The sequence below is a fragment of the Gymnoscopelus braueri genome (assembly GCF_963280865.1).
Source record: "Gymnoscopelus braueri genome assembly, chromosome: 17".
NCBI classification, from domain to species: domain Eukaryota; kingdom Metazoa; phylum Chordata; class Actinopteri; order Myctophiformes; family Myctophidae; genus Gymnoscopelus; species Gymnoscopelus braueri.
In genome coordinates this window covers 6,627,518-6,642,475 of record NC_137617.1, presented here as the reverse complement: position 1 = coordinate 6,642,475, position 14,958 = coordinate 6,627,518, and the positions used below count along the sequence as shown (strand labels likewise).

At 41.2% G+C, this 14,958-nt stretch overlaps 1 protein-coding gene across 2 annotated transcripts in view; it reads left to right on the top strand.

The window, feature by feature from the left end:
• The window catches only part of mapk8b (mitogen-activated protein kinase 8b), a 66,812-nt gene that overhangs the window by 12,613 nt on the left and 39,241 nt on the right, over nucleotides 1-14,958 (top strand). For both annotated transcript variants that reach the window (XM_080454310.1, XM_080454311.1), the window contains exons 2-4: nucleotides 9,519-9,712; nucleotides 12,728-12,857; nucleotides 13,809-13,867. In XM_080454310.1, the coding sequence (XP_080310436.1) occupies nucleotides 9,591-9,712; nucleotides 12,728-12,857; nucleotides 13,809-13,867 (311 nt within the window). In that variant the 5' untranslated portion in view covers nucleotides 9,519-9,590. The remainder of the gene's footprint in view (nucleotides 1-9,518; nucleotides 9,713-12,727; nucleotides 12,858-13,808; nucleotides 13,868-14,958) is intronic.

Sequence of the window (14,958 nt, the reverse complement as noted above, 5' to 3'; positions counted from 1 at the left end):
TTCCTACTGTCTGTCTCTCTTACACTGTCTCCCTCTCAGCTTTCCTACTGTCTGTCTCTCCTACACGGTCTCCCTCTCAGCTTTCCTACTGTTTGTCTCTCCTACACTGTCTACCTCTCAGCTTTCCTACTGTCTGTCTCTCCTACACGGTCTCCCTCTCAGCTTTCCTACTGTCTCTCCTACACTGTCGTCCTGTCAGCTTTCCTATCGTCTGTCTTTCCTACCCCATCTCCCTCTAAGCCCGTCTTCACTGCCCTCCTCTTGTCCGTCTCCTATGCTGTCTCCCTCTCAGCTTAATACAGTCTCTCTCCTCCGCTGTCTCCTTATCAGCTTTCTTACTCTCTGTCTGTCGGACACTGTCTCCCTCTCAGCTCTCCTACCGCCTGTCTCTCCCACCCTGTCTCGCTGGGCTGTTCCTAATAATAACCCATTAAGACCTGGAACGCATCTGTGTCACTTTAGATTACTTTGGCTATTTTTGAAAAATCGTGAAAAAATATTTTTTAGATTTTTTTTTTCAAAACTGTTTGGATTTAGAAAACATTTGTAGAATCGTCTTCAGGTCTTAATGGGATAAAGAACAACACCATATGAAGCGTTCTATAAAATCAAAAGCTTTCTTTTCATCATCTCTGCTGGGGGGCGGGGTGGGCCTGGGTCCCTGTGCTGCACTGTACCAGATGAAGCACTTTGTCACACTGAGTTGAAAATCAATACAGAGAAAATGGATTGCTGTGGGAGGATGCTGTCTGTCTGCACCCCCAGCTCCAACCGTACATGCACTTCTAGGCCTGTGCTTCTCTACCTGTGGGTCGGGGCCCACTAGTGGGCCGTGAGGGTGTTGCAAGTGGGCCCCGCGCTAAGACTCAGTTTGTTTGTTTTTTTTAAACATTGAAAAATGTGTTTTCATTGTGATGGGAGCCACCACCCCTTAAATCCGACCGACACAGTATGATTCCCCCCCTCCCCCCAAAATAAAATAAAATCATGGACATATCCGTGATTGGCAGGTAATGTGTTAAGTAATGTGTTAAGAGTACTTCTTCCACCACTGTCTTTTTTGTTATGTATGACAGTTTGTCTATACTACTTGGTCTAATAAAAGTATATTTTCCTAAATCTGGAGACAATTCATATGTAAACTATACAGATATTTCCCTGCTCATTACTGTGCACATGTACCGGTACTATATGAGTCTTCGTGTTTGTAGCACAAATATGCATTTTGAGAACCCAAACATTTTCGGCGTGCGCGCTTCGCATCCTCCCCCACGCCTACACCTTCTGGCTATAGGGAAACACTGAATGCAGTAGACCTGTTCCTGCCTGTGATGGCATAGTTGGAACTAGGGCTGTAACTATCGACTTATTAGCGATTATTTTATTGATAATTTTTTTTCGCTTATTTGAATAACTTCAAATACAATATATCTACGAATTGACTCCAATTTGTTAATTTTAATAGATGTTTTTATAAGCGACTAATTGATTGGTGGAATTAGATTGATAGAGGCAGCGGTTCCCAACCGTTTCGTTTCTACATCAGGGCTCGCTTAAACATCTTGAACGTGTGCCCACTCATCTGACCACTTAACATTCGGCTGCCATGTTAAGTGGTCAGATGAGTGGGCATTTTCAGAGCATCTTTATTTTAATGATCAATCAATCGATTGTGTTCAGGCTTGGATCAATGGAACTAACATAGTATACTTTTAAGTTCCTTTTTATCGGAATCACAAGGAAAACATCTTCGATGTTCTAACGAAAATAAATACCATTACTTAATTTTTTTAATATCCTTAAAATCTTGTGTTTTCCCAATTATTTGGGGGCCTACTTGTCCTCACGTCACGGCCCACCAGTGTGCACCGCCCCACAGGTTGGGAACCGCTGTCATAGAAGGTCGACTGAGGTGGAATTATTAGACTGATGGAGGCACTTAAAGAAAGGTGCGGGGTCCAATTCCCACAGCAACCAAGTGTCCTTGAGCCAGCCAAACACTGAATCTCTGCTCTCTCACACTGTGTTTAGTCATTCTGCATAAGAGAGTGAAGAGGAAAATCCATCATATGTAAACTTGCAGTGTCATGGTCTTTTCCTGAAGCACAGTTTGCACATCTGCTGGCCTAGGATCAGATCTAAAAAGCCAGAGAGCATTATTATCTCTTGTTACTTCTCCCTTACAGCTGCAGTTACATGAGCCTGGTTTTCATTTTTTCCTCCTCTCATTGAATGAAAACAATCCGATTGACGTTTCCCACAAAAGTATTTACATGACCGCTAAATCAAATAATAGGATAAGATGTCCTGCTGATGGAATCCACAGAAGTAATCTGGGAAAAGGGTTCTGAAATGAGCAAGATATTGAACGCAGCACTCAGTCTTTTGACAAAGACAGACCTTTATCGATGGGGTTGGGATCCTTTAGGATTTTATTGATTCCGGTTCCTTAACGATTCCCTCTAAACGGTCCGAATCCATCTAATTTTGGCCTTCATCACAATTTTCGTCGATGAACACAAATTCAGTATTGCATACATGTTAGTGTAGAGGTTCTCAAAGTGAGGTCCAGGGACCCCCTGGGTTACTTGAGGGGGTTCCAAATGGACCCTTACAGGTCTGTAACTCTGAGAGTGTACACATGGAACCAAATTAACCCGTAAGGCTCATCATCATTTGTATGGTATCATTTGTACACTCTGAGTTATGGTGGTTTTTCATATTAAAACGTTTGAGAACCACTGGTATTGTAGTTGTATAGCACATGCCAGCTCTGACAGTGTGATAAACCGGCTCCGGAACCGATTCAGGTTCTTCCGGTTCCGGATCTCTAACCTTTTCATCGAGTGCTTGGTACCATTATTGGTTTACTGCTGTGCTTTCTTTTTTTCCTATTTTTTCCTGCTGTGCTTTCTACTGAAAGCAAGAATTAACTGAAAATATATAGAAACCGACATTTGGAACCAATGGAACCAACGTAAACGAATAATCAAGAAGCAGATTCAATTATTTTGATAATTGTTTTAAATGTCTTATATACATCAATGAATTGACAGGAACATATTTCTAATAGAATTGTGTAATCGACTAAATCGGTCTGATTAACCATTTAAGCCCTGTATTATATACTGTATGTGCAATGTGCAATAAATATATCACAATACGATACGTTGTGAGCTTGTATTTTCACAGTTTGTTTTTAAGTATCGTTGCTGTCGAGCAGAAACCTCATATCTCCATATTTTAACTTTTTGTGTTTTTTTCCGTAAATTAACGCCATACTTGAACATATAGCGTCAAACAAAAGTACCAAAAGTAGCAGATCCACAAGCTCGACGCTTTGAGCTTGTAGATCTGCTACTTTTGATTTGAATTTGAATCCTGAAATGTAGCAATTTTGGACATCCACCCGACATAGACTGTACATAATCATTCATTAATTGTAATCGAGGCAAAATCTTGAAATCATCGCGATATTGATTTGAGGCAAGGCCTTGGTAGCGACAACAAGCAATACAAAACAAAGGCAAAATACACATTAACTCAAGTAAAACAGCTGTGTAGACCTCACTTTTAATATCTGAAGTACGCTTATACATCATCCAAAGGGATTAAAGGATCCAGTTTAATATCTTTCTGGAGCTGATTCCAGGACCATGGCATAATGTATAAACTAAAAGCTATCCTCCCAAATTATGTGGATTGGCTATTTTCACTGTTAATATTTTGGAACGTGTAAAATAATTAAATAGGTCAGTCATTTCTTTATATGTTAAATTATTTGTCATATGCCCAATGGGAAGACTTCCCCTAGACTTCCCCATACTCTGAACGACGGGCCTCCTCCCATGCTATGGGATCATAGCCCAGAATAAAAAAAAAGTGTGGCCGTCGCCACCAAACAAACACTTGACTCCTCATATACACACACACACACACACAGCGCCGCCTCCAACAGCGATTTGTTACTCCGCGAGCGAAAGGGTACAGGACCACGGGTCCATTTGGTTCCGTGCGGGGACGCTGGAGAGAGCAACCTGGTATTAATCTGACTGCGTCATCATTTCTTTATTTCAAAGACCCCCAAAGTTTGATATGTATTAGGGCCATATTGTTTTGCTCTGGGACCCCAAATCGACACTGTAGAATCCTCAGTGTTAATTTAACTCTGAGAGTGTACATTTTGGACCATTTGGACCACTGGTGGTCCCCAGAACTGATGTTGAGATCCAGTGGTGTAAGGCAGGGGGTCTTCAATGTTTTACCGGCCAAGAACCCCTTAACTGAGAGAGATGAAGGAGGGACCCCCACTACTGTATAAAATTGTGTTCACGTTTTCATAGATGGCTTCATAGACTTGAGTAAAATTATTTTTTTTGTTGACACACCTGACCTTTTGGCTCTTTCTGCTCTTTTTTCCCTCTACCGCAAACCTCTTTGCCGAAAACAACCGATCTACAAGCTGACAGCGCGTCGCAAATTCGGCTATTTTCGGCTAATGTTACCCTAAGAGTAGGGATGCTAGGGTTCAAGTGGTTAATGTAAAAATAAAATGGCCCTATCACATAAATATTTGGGGGGGCCCCTGTAATAACTCTCAGGACCCCCTGTTGAAGAGCCCTGGTGTAAGGCATTGACCGAAACTGTGTCTATAGAAACTATATCTATAGAAACCTTGTACCTCCATATTTCATATTAGTTTTTTTGTAAATTAATTCCCTACTTCCATCATACTACAGTGTCACACACAAGTAGCAAAAATAGCAGATCTACAAGGCAAGCTCACAACACAAAGTGTCGCAATTGCGAGTGTGGCCAATAAAGTATTAACAATAGCTTGTGACTAAATATAACTACAATGAATCCATTGGAGAACAGGTTCCTTTTTCACCATTTCCTGAAAGGTAACAGTTTTAGACATACAGTACAAGGTTTCCACCTGACAGTGGCGATATAAAGATGAATGACTGGGTGAAAAGTGTCTACAGTATATGACCTGCTAGTCCTGCACTTATTTAACAGGAGTTTCACCATTAATCAACTTTATTCGCACATCACAGGTTTACAGGTGTAAAACATAAAGAGGAAGGGAAGAAGAAGAAGGGGGGAAAGGGGAAGAGCGAGATATCAACAAAAAAAAAACAATTTATCTATCGATGCAGTAAGTACCTTTATCACTGGAGCCCCATTTTAAAACGCACATCGCCCAAAATCACTTTGTTGGCCCCAGGTGGTTAAAAGGACCATACATTACTGACGTTAGTACGTGCTTTGTACATAAATAGACCATTTGTTAACAGCTTTTTACAGATGAGCATTTTTATTAGTTTTTCCTTCTTTTTTACAGCGTGGCTTTAGTGGTCTAGCCATCTACACTATAAGCGTGTGTGCGTGTGGCCGGAGCTAATCTTACAACCTCCATCAGCACCATATTTCTTGTTCACACACTACCAGTACACTAGTAGGCCACAGAAGTACCTCCACCTTTTTTCACATCTTGTCGATGTTGGGCAGAAGCTGGTAAATCCAGCCTGACTGACAGCTTGTCGCGGGTTCGACTACCGATCCCGACGACCATTGCTGCGTGTCACTGTCACCTCCCATCTCTCTCCCTGTTTCCTGTCAGTCTACTGTCTTACAAAATATAGGCATAAAAGCCCAAAAATAAATATATATAAAAAAAAAGTAGCTTAAATAGCCGGTCTGACGAGCTCAAATGCGACGCGTTTTGAGCTTTCCACCCGACTGTAACAACTATGTTTTATAGGTTCTGAAATATGTGTGACTTGTCACAAGCTTGTACTGTAGATACCAGATAGGCTATTTTTGCTGTTTGGGGAGAAAAAAAAAAAAAAAAGCAAATTTCAGAAAATCTTTGGACATTTATTTTTATTTCTTTAATGTTAAAAAAAACACGTCCACCTATGATGACATGCCCGAAACAGGGCCTCCAGCCAGCCAGGTTGAAACCATAGTGTTTAAAGGTTGCTGCAGGCTGTTCCAGAGATGTGTTTACTGTGCTGTAGGAAGTAGATAAGCGTAGCTGTGGGCCAGACGGGCCCATGGGGGCCGTGGAAGGGAGTGTGAGAAACCCAGTGTGATGGACAGTTTAGACGTTGGATGACTCAGCGCAGGATGCTCGACTGGTCTCTCTGGCCTCGGCCCCCTAAGAACCTGTCTTAACACTGCAGAAACCCTGAGTAATCCATTTCACCCTGCTGCTGCCCTCACACTGCCAGGTTCAAAAGATACAAAGCTAGCTACAAGCAAGAAAATATAAAGGAAAATAAAGCCTGTACATGGAACTAGAGGACGGAAGGATTTAGCCCCCCCCCCCCCCCCCCCCCTTAACCCATTCAATCTGGGAACGCATCTACAAATGTCTTCTAAATCCTAACAGTTTTCTGAAAACCATATGTTGCTGTATCAGTGGTTCTCAAACTTTTGCATGTCAGGGACCCCCAAAATTATATGTATTTGGTCGCGGACGCCCATCTCAAAATATTTTGTTCCAGGGACCCCCCAGAAGCAAAGATTTGAGTTACAAATGTTAACGTTAAAAATATATGTATTCAAAGATTTGCACATATTTTCATGATTTAAAAAACAAATAGCAGATCTACAAGCTCATAGCGTGGCACTATGAGCTTGTATATCTGTATAATATAATATAGCTAAAATCTAAAATGACACAGATGCGTTCCCAGATTGAATGGGTTAAAAGCAGGAATAGTGTGAGGAGAAAAGGTGAGTGGAAATGGTTAAACAACACTAGTGGTTGTTCTGTAGCTTTGTATAGCTGCAGTTGTTGAAGACAGCTCAACTTGGATTATAGCTTTGGGTAGATACTGTATTAGCTACAAACGTCGGGGGTCGATTTGTATCTTCATGTGGCTGGCTTCCATTGACAAATGAATGGTAGCTTTGTAGCTGCCAGTGTGAACGCAGCATGAGAGTGGAAAAATGAACCCCACAGTTATTACATAATCGCCTAATCGTAATTATTAGTATGATCGTCAAGCAAAATGGTCAGCCCTCCGTAAGGGTGCATTTGCTGTTTGTGTTTATTATACCCATCAATTACAGTAGAAGACACAATTACTGGGGAATCATTATCAGGTGGCAGTGAGTGAAGTTCTACAGAATTTGAAACGTGTTTTATTAAATGAGACTATTTCCTGGCACATTTTCATAGGCACGGCTGGCCCTGGTGGGAATTGTAGTCCTAACTGTGGCCGTGGTCCTTTAAACTAAAGAGGAAATAGAAGCATTCTCTTGTGTAGTTTAGCGATGGACCCTCAATCCATTGCTTACAGTATGTAAGGCAGTAGCCTAACTTGGCCACAACTAGTGCTGTTGAAAACATTTATTTAGGAAAAGCACTTATTTTGTTGTGGTTTTGAAAAGTATGCACTGATGTTTTTTGTAGTTAAATATTGGATATTTTGGCCAACTTGATGTGCATGAGAACACTTATTCAGTGGGAGTTGTGCACGATAAAGATGTCTGTCTTTGTTTTGTTTATTTAACACCAAATAGTGTTTACTTTAGCTCATCTCATTTTATTCTGAACTCTCACATCATCAGATGTCTCCTAACTACTGTAAACCAATCAGAACTCTCACATTATCATACACTGGTCTCCTAGTCCTAACTACTGTAAACCAATCAGAACTCTCACATCATCAGACACTGGTCTTCTAACTACTGTAAACCAATCAGAACTCTGAGATAATCATACACTGGCCTATTAAGAGTACCTTATATAACATGTAAATGAGGTGAAAGTACATTTAGTCACTGTGCTCCTGCTCTCTGGAACAACCTTCCTGATGACCCGAGATCTGCTTCAACTCCATCATCTTTTAAACGCAGGCTTAAGACCTTCTTATTCTCTCAGGCCTGTAGCCTAGTTTGTGTGTGTGCCTCTGTGTGTGCGTAGTACTGCATACGTTGCATTGCAGTATTGTGTGTATGTGTGTGAGTTGCATTGCGGTATCTTGTGTGTGTGTGTGTGTGTGTGTGTGTGTGTGTGTATGAGAGTTATGGCAGTGACAGTAGTGCAGAATGCAGTTTTTTGACAATACGTGGATAGATTTTGAAATGCTTTATTTTATGTGAACACAAGCATGTAATTATGTCAGTGTCACCCTGTCCCTTAAGCCACTGTTTCCCAGGGGTCCATGACGGGGCTCCAGGGGGTCCCCAGCAAAATTAGTCTTAAGCATCAAAATCAGTTCAAGCACTTAAACCCTATATATATATATATATCGTCTATTTAAAAATAGCCAATCTTTTTTTTTTTTTTTTTTTTCCTAAATTTTTATCCCACGCTTTTTGTAACCAATTTTTCACCCAGTGCCAAGTGCCTATGTAATCATGGGCGCTACACTCCCTCTGCCAGCCTAGGGAGAGCCTAGAGCCGAGCTCATGCCTCCTTCAATGCATGAGAGCTAGCAAGCCGCTTCTTTTCACCTGACAGGGGGGAGTTTCCCTGGTTAGACGTAGCACGTGGAAGGAACACGTTATTCCAACCAGTTTCTTTCCCCTCCATCAGGCGCCCCGGCTGACCAGGGGGAGGCAGTATAGAGACCAGGATCGGGAAATAGCAAGCTCTACAAGCTCACAAACGCAGCTTATAGATCGGCTGTTTTTGGCAAAGACATTTGGTGTAGATGGGAAAAAAGGAGTCCAAGTACAGGGTTCAGTTTACAAAGTCTAGGGCAGGGGTCTTCAACGTTTTTCAACCCAAGGACCCCCTGGCTGAGAGAGAGGTGAAGCAGGGACCCCCACTACATATTGTATAAAATTGTGTTGCAGATTGAACTTTTTCATAGATTTCATAGAGCTTCATATAGACTTGTTTGACAGCAACTATCATCACTGTTAGATTCATGTTAATGTGTATTTTAAGACGTTTAATCTCTTAAACGGTCAACACTTAGTAAACTTGACCTTTCACTCTGTATTTAGTCTGCTTTTTTTTCTTTTCTACACCAAACCTCCTAGCCGAAAATAGCAGCTCTACAAGCTCACAACGCCTCGTGCTGCGAGGCGTTGTGAGAGCTTATAGATCTGGTACTTGAGCCACGGACCACCATTTCACGGACCACCATTATCTTGAGAGCGTAAAATGAAACCAAATGGACCCTTACAGGTCCATTTGGTTTCATTACAGGTCCATTTGGTTTCATTTTACGCTCTCAAGAGTTAAAGATCTATAAGGGTCCCTTTGGTTTCATTTTACGCTCAAGAGTTAAAGATCTATCTATAAGGGTCCATTTGTTTACCAACTCTCCATCATTTAGCTGGGGACCACCTGGAACCCCCTCAAGGACCACTGGTGGTCCCCGGACCACTGGTTGAGAACCGCTGTTCTAGAGGGTCTAAGTGGGTAAAGCAATATAACACCACACTGTTGAAAAGTGTAAACGGAAGGTTAAAGAAAGGTGAAAAGATGACTCACCCTCTCTCTGTCTCTCTGCCCCCCCTTCCCTCTCCCTCCATTCGTCTCACAGGTCTTGACAGAACATCTTCAGAACACTGTGGATGTCCAGAACACAGTGTTTTCTTCTCGCAGGGCTTTCACCATGAACAGGAACAAGCGTGAGAAGGAGTACTACAGCTTAGACGTGGGCGACTCCACCTTCACCGTTCTAAAGCGCTACCAGAACCTGCGGCCCATCGGCTCGGGAGCGCAGGGCATCGTCTGGTGAGTAGTAGGCCGGCCTGTCACCATTATTACATAATCGTCCAATCGCAATGATTTGAGATAATCGGCAATTATTTTTGCATAATCGTCATAATCGTTTCCATGTTGAAACATTTTCACACAAAGCAGAAATAGCAGATCTACAAGCTTACAACGCGGCACTACGTGACGTGTTGTAAGCTTGTAGATCAAGATCAACTATTTCTGTTTTTTTTTTAAAACATGTGTAAAGTTATTAAATATGTCAATAATTTCTTTGTATATTTCAGTTATTTGTCATATCTGCCCTGTGCAAATTTGTGATTACGAAGCCTAAAAGGCTTCATATGTTCCAATGTTCAATGCTAAACACACAATTAAATCGTTAATCGCAATAATTTCAGTAACAATTAATCGTCAACTTAAATTTGTAATCGTGACAGCCCTAGTGAGTAGGGCTGCAACTATCGTTAGTTACAGTTTTTTTTTTTTTTTTTACAGTTGCAGCCTTTTTTTTTGCGGGTTTCAAATATCTTTTGAGACAGAATCAAATGTTTTATGGTCATGAATCACCAGGAGCCTGGATGGCTTGGTTTCCAGTCTTAAAATAATAAATATAAATATTTTCGAAAAATCTCAATGGGGAAAAATGAATGGGCTTTCTACCTGTGGAACCACAGCATGGTTTGCCACTGCTATGCTCTATAGAGCTGGCCGATAAAACGATCTCGATTGTGAATCGCGATAGAATTTACGTCGATAACGATGATAAACGTCGGGCATTAATACTCCTACTATTGCATATACTGTGTATAATTTATTGTCAGATTTCAAAGTGCTTTCTTCAGGCAAACACACTCGGCAATAAGAAAAATAAGTAGCCTAACCAAAAATAACGGTTAGCACAACACAACATAATGCTACTTTGTGGCAGGGAGTGTTGCTTTGTGAAAAGTGCCTCTATATGGAAAAAGTGCGTAATTTAAACAAATAACAACATAACACAGTTTTACTGCCGCCCTGTTCTCTTTCTTTCACTTGTTGCCCCACTTGTCTTTGATTAGTGAGAGACATATAGTGTAGCTTTTGCTTGTCCTGCCAGTAGAATCTAGGCTGGAATGGAGTCTGTGTCATTCTCATGAATAGTGTGTAGGTTCTCGTTGGGGAGTCTGGAGCAATACTTCATTTTAATGATGTTTGTGGTGGAGAAGGCTGCCTCACAAACTACATGTGTGGAGGCAAACACGGTCAAGGTGTGTGGTGCTATTTTGGTTAACCCATTGAGACCGGGAACGCAGATCTGTGTGTCATTTTAAGATTTCTTTGGCTATTCAAAAATAGCAGATATACAAGCTTATAGAGTGCCGCCGCACAATGGCTTGTAGATCTGCAATTTTTTTTTTAAATGTGGAACATTTTGTGCAAATCTTTGAATAATGTATATTTTTAAAGTGAACATTTGTAACTCAAATCTGTGCTTCTTGGGGGGGTCCCTTGAACAACATATTTTGAGATGGGGGTCCGCGGCCAAATACATTTATCATTTTGGGCGGTCCTTGACACGAAGAAAGTATAAGGACCACTGATATTATAACAACATGCGTACGTTTTTTCAAAAAACTGTTAGTATTTAGAAGACATTTATAGAATCCCCCAGAAGCAAAGATTTGAGTTACAAACGTTCTCTTTAAAAATACATATATTCAAAGATTTGCACAAATGTTCAAGATTATTTTTAAATAGCAGATCTTCAAGCTCATAGCGCGGCACTCGGTGCTGCGCTATGAGCTTGTATATCTACTATTTAAAAATGCACAGATGCGTTCACGGTCTTAATGGGTTAAACCAAGGGAAACAGTCTGTATAGCCAGAGCATTGCAGGGATACTAAGTCACTCAAATACTGTCTTGTCTGCCAGCAACATCTGCCGCCTGGAGATCAATCAGTTCCATCTGCAGACATGCAGCATGTTGCCCTCCTACAGGTCTGTGTCACCTGCTTTGAACATTCCCCCGACGACGTCTGCGACGAACAATGGATTCTGAAAGAGCAGGAGGAGCTGCTGTCGCAGGGAGAAGCTGCCTACGTGCTTTCTGAAGTTTCCCAATCTATGAAATCAACTCGTCTTAAAATGTCCACAAATAGCTGTTTTTGTGCGACAAATGTTGTGCGACGAAGTGTGAAATGGCATGAGTGGGCTTCAGGGATTGTTCGATTAATCGGAAAAGTAATCAATAGAATAATCGCTATGAAGATAATCGATACTGACAGCCCTAAAGCGAAAGGATACAGGAAGAGTGGGCACCTAAACAATGTGGGCACCTCAATGATTTTTATTTTTTTCAAACCGTAAAACAAATGTAAGAAAATAATCTTAATTAATGTAAAGTATACATTTCATTTGATATCATTTCCATTTATTTAGATCATTTATATATTCTTTTACATATTCCACAAATGAAAAGGAGCAGGAAGAAGATAAATCTTATTATACCTGCCCCTATCTTCAATTAAAACTCATTAAATAATAGATGATCTGTCCAATGGCTACAAACTAGAGAACAAAAAAAAAAAAATAGCTATCCAATTCATCATTTATACATTTTCCCCTTTTAAACACTTTCTTAAACTGAAACATCTCTTCATCAACTCTTCATCTCCTTGCTTTGAGAATTCCATAACTTATACCTGTAACAGAAATACACATTTGTTTTAATGTTGTCTGAGCAAACCGATGTTTGAAATCAAATCTTCTGTGGTCCTCATCTTCTGAACTAAACTGAAATAACTTCTGCAACTGTTCTGGTAACAACAACTAATAATGTTGTGAATTATGTGAACATGCACGCTACATCATTATCAGACCTAAATCTACCCTTCAACTTCTTTTACTTACATTACATACATACAATCGGCTGAAGACACTCTCTCAAGAAAAAAACCCTTGGTGGGAACAGAAACGGAAGAAACCTCCAACCTGTGTGCCCAAGTCACACCTAGTGTTGACTTGTTTGTTTCTCCTCCCCTGTACTGCAGTTCATCATATGACCACAACCTGGAGAGGAATGTCGCCATCAAGAAGCTCAGTCGTCCCTTTCAGAACCAGACGCACGCCAAGCGCGCCTACAGAGAACTGGTGCTCATGAAATGTGTCAACCACAAAAACGTAAGAGACACGCACACATGCGCGCACTCTGCCACTGTTCATATGCTTGTTTTCTGGGCTGTGATCGTGTGAGTTTTGTGATCATTTTAACGTGTCGCATGCCTTGCTGCAAAGCAAATGTTCATTTATGGATAGAAAGCCTTGGACATAAATGTGTTGAACATATTGCATGTTATATCTGAGATTAATATCCTGTCTATTGCTTTTACTACTGTTAGTTGTAACCACTTTCATTGTGGCATCCTTATTTTGGGCATGCCATTATAGGCGAAATCTTTCAGAAATGGCGAAAATAGACAATCTACATTTTCACAATGCGCCATAGTGCAACACGTTGTGAGCTTGTAGATCGTCTATTATCGCCGCATGACACCGTCATGTGACATAGTATAAAATAGGGGCTTAATTGTTTATTTAAACGTTACATTATGTTAAATGACAGGGTATCATGCTGTATGTCTGAATACTAAACACAGGATGTTGTGATGGTAATAAAATGATCATCAGTCACAATGATTTCCAGAGAAATGCATAATTTTGGGTCTGCATTGAGTGGCCATTCTAAAATGAAACATTACAGATAATGTGCCACTGCTGTGCTGCTGCGCGATCTCATATGCAAACCCATTACTCTAAGTCTAATGCCTTTCGCACGAAAACGGCCGACCTATAAGCTCACGACGCGTCGTATCCGCGACGCGTCGTGAGCTTGTAGGTCTGCTATTTCCGAGGCGCGACACCGTCGTGCGACGAAGTATGAATCGGGCGGCTTAATCATAACAATGTAAATGTCACCGCGTACTCTGTGTCTCTGCCCGTGACATTTCACTGATGCAGTGCTGGTTGTTTTCACATGCTGAAGGGCATGAATGTTATTCATTACAACTATCCCCCCCCTCTGCATCCTATGATAATAATAATCATTTGCGCTTTCTTTTTTTATTTGTGCAGATCATCGGCCTATTAAATGTATTCTCGCCACAGAAGACATTGGAGGAGTTTCAAGACGTGTGAGTATACTTCCCTGTGTTGTGCAGCCAACACGTCCTGCTGTGTTGGGACTCGGGTTGTAAACAACAATATTCGTCGCTGTCGGGTGGAAACCTTGTATATCCATGAGTTACTTTGCAGGACATGGAAACAAAATAACCTGTGTTCCAATGGATCCAGTCAGTGTTGATAAAACAAACATAAGGTTTCTACCTGACAGCAATGATATAATGGTGTGATCTCTACCTGCTTTAAGCCATCATCTGAAGGTTTTATATCCATTGTCGCTCTCTGTCTGTATCTCTCTTTCTCTCTCTGTCTCTGTGTGTCTCTCTCTCTGTGTGTGTCTCTCTCTCTCTCTCTGTCTCTCTCTTCCTTTTTCTCTCTCTTATGGTGTTCAGAACAGTATTTCAGTGTGTTTCACTGTGATGACTACCTACCTACATCCGGTTAAGCATTTTGAACCCAGCTGATCCTTCATTTAACACAGCTCATTCTGTGCTTATATTTAGCATTACATGAGTTTAGTACACTAGATGGACACCAGAGAGGGGGGGCGGGGGGGGTGTGTGTGTGTGTGTGCGTGTGTGCGTGTGCGTGCACCCGATTGGCGCTAAAAGGAAAAGTGGACTAAGCCTAGCCAAAGGGCTGCAGAGCACACCGTAAAATCCTCCGTTTTTAATTCGGAGTGTAAAAAAACCCATTGCACCTTTAAGGACACATTTGGGTTCATTTTTACACAGTGTTAAATTAAGTATTAATATATAAATATATAAAAATATACTGAGGAGGCATGGAGCATCCCTTTACAAAGGCTGTGTGTGGTGTGTTGTGCAAAGACCAGACGTGTATTCAAAATATGACACTATGTAGACACAGTGGCCCTCATTTATGAAACGAGTGTGCAACAAAAAAAGGGTGTATGGACCTTTAAATGCACTGCTCAGCATTTATCAATCTGTTCATCTGACGTGTACAAAGCCTATGATCAACTCTCGCGTCAAGTCTGTACGCACACGTTGTTCAGCGTTGCATTGAGGTGCAGCACTGCAGCATAGTCAGTGGGGTTAGGGTTAGTAGCCGTGTTACTCATGCACTTTGAGTTGTTGGT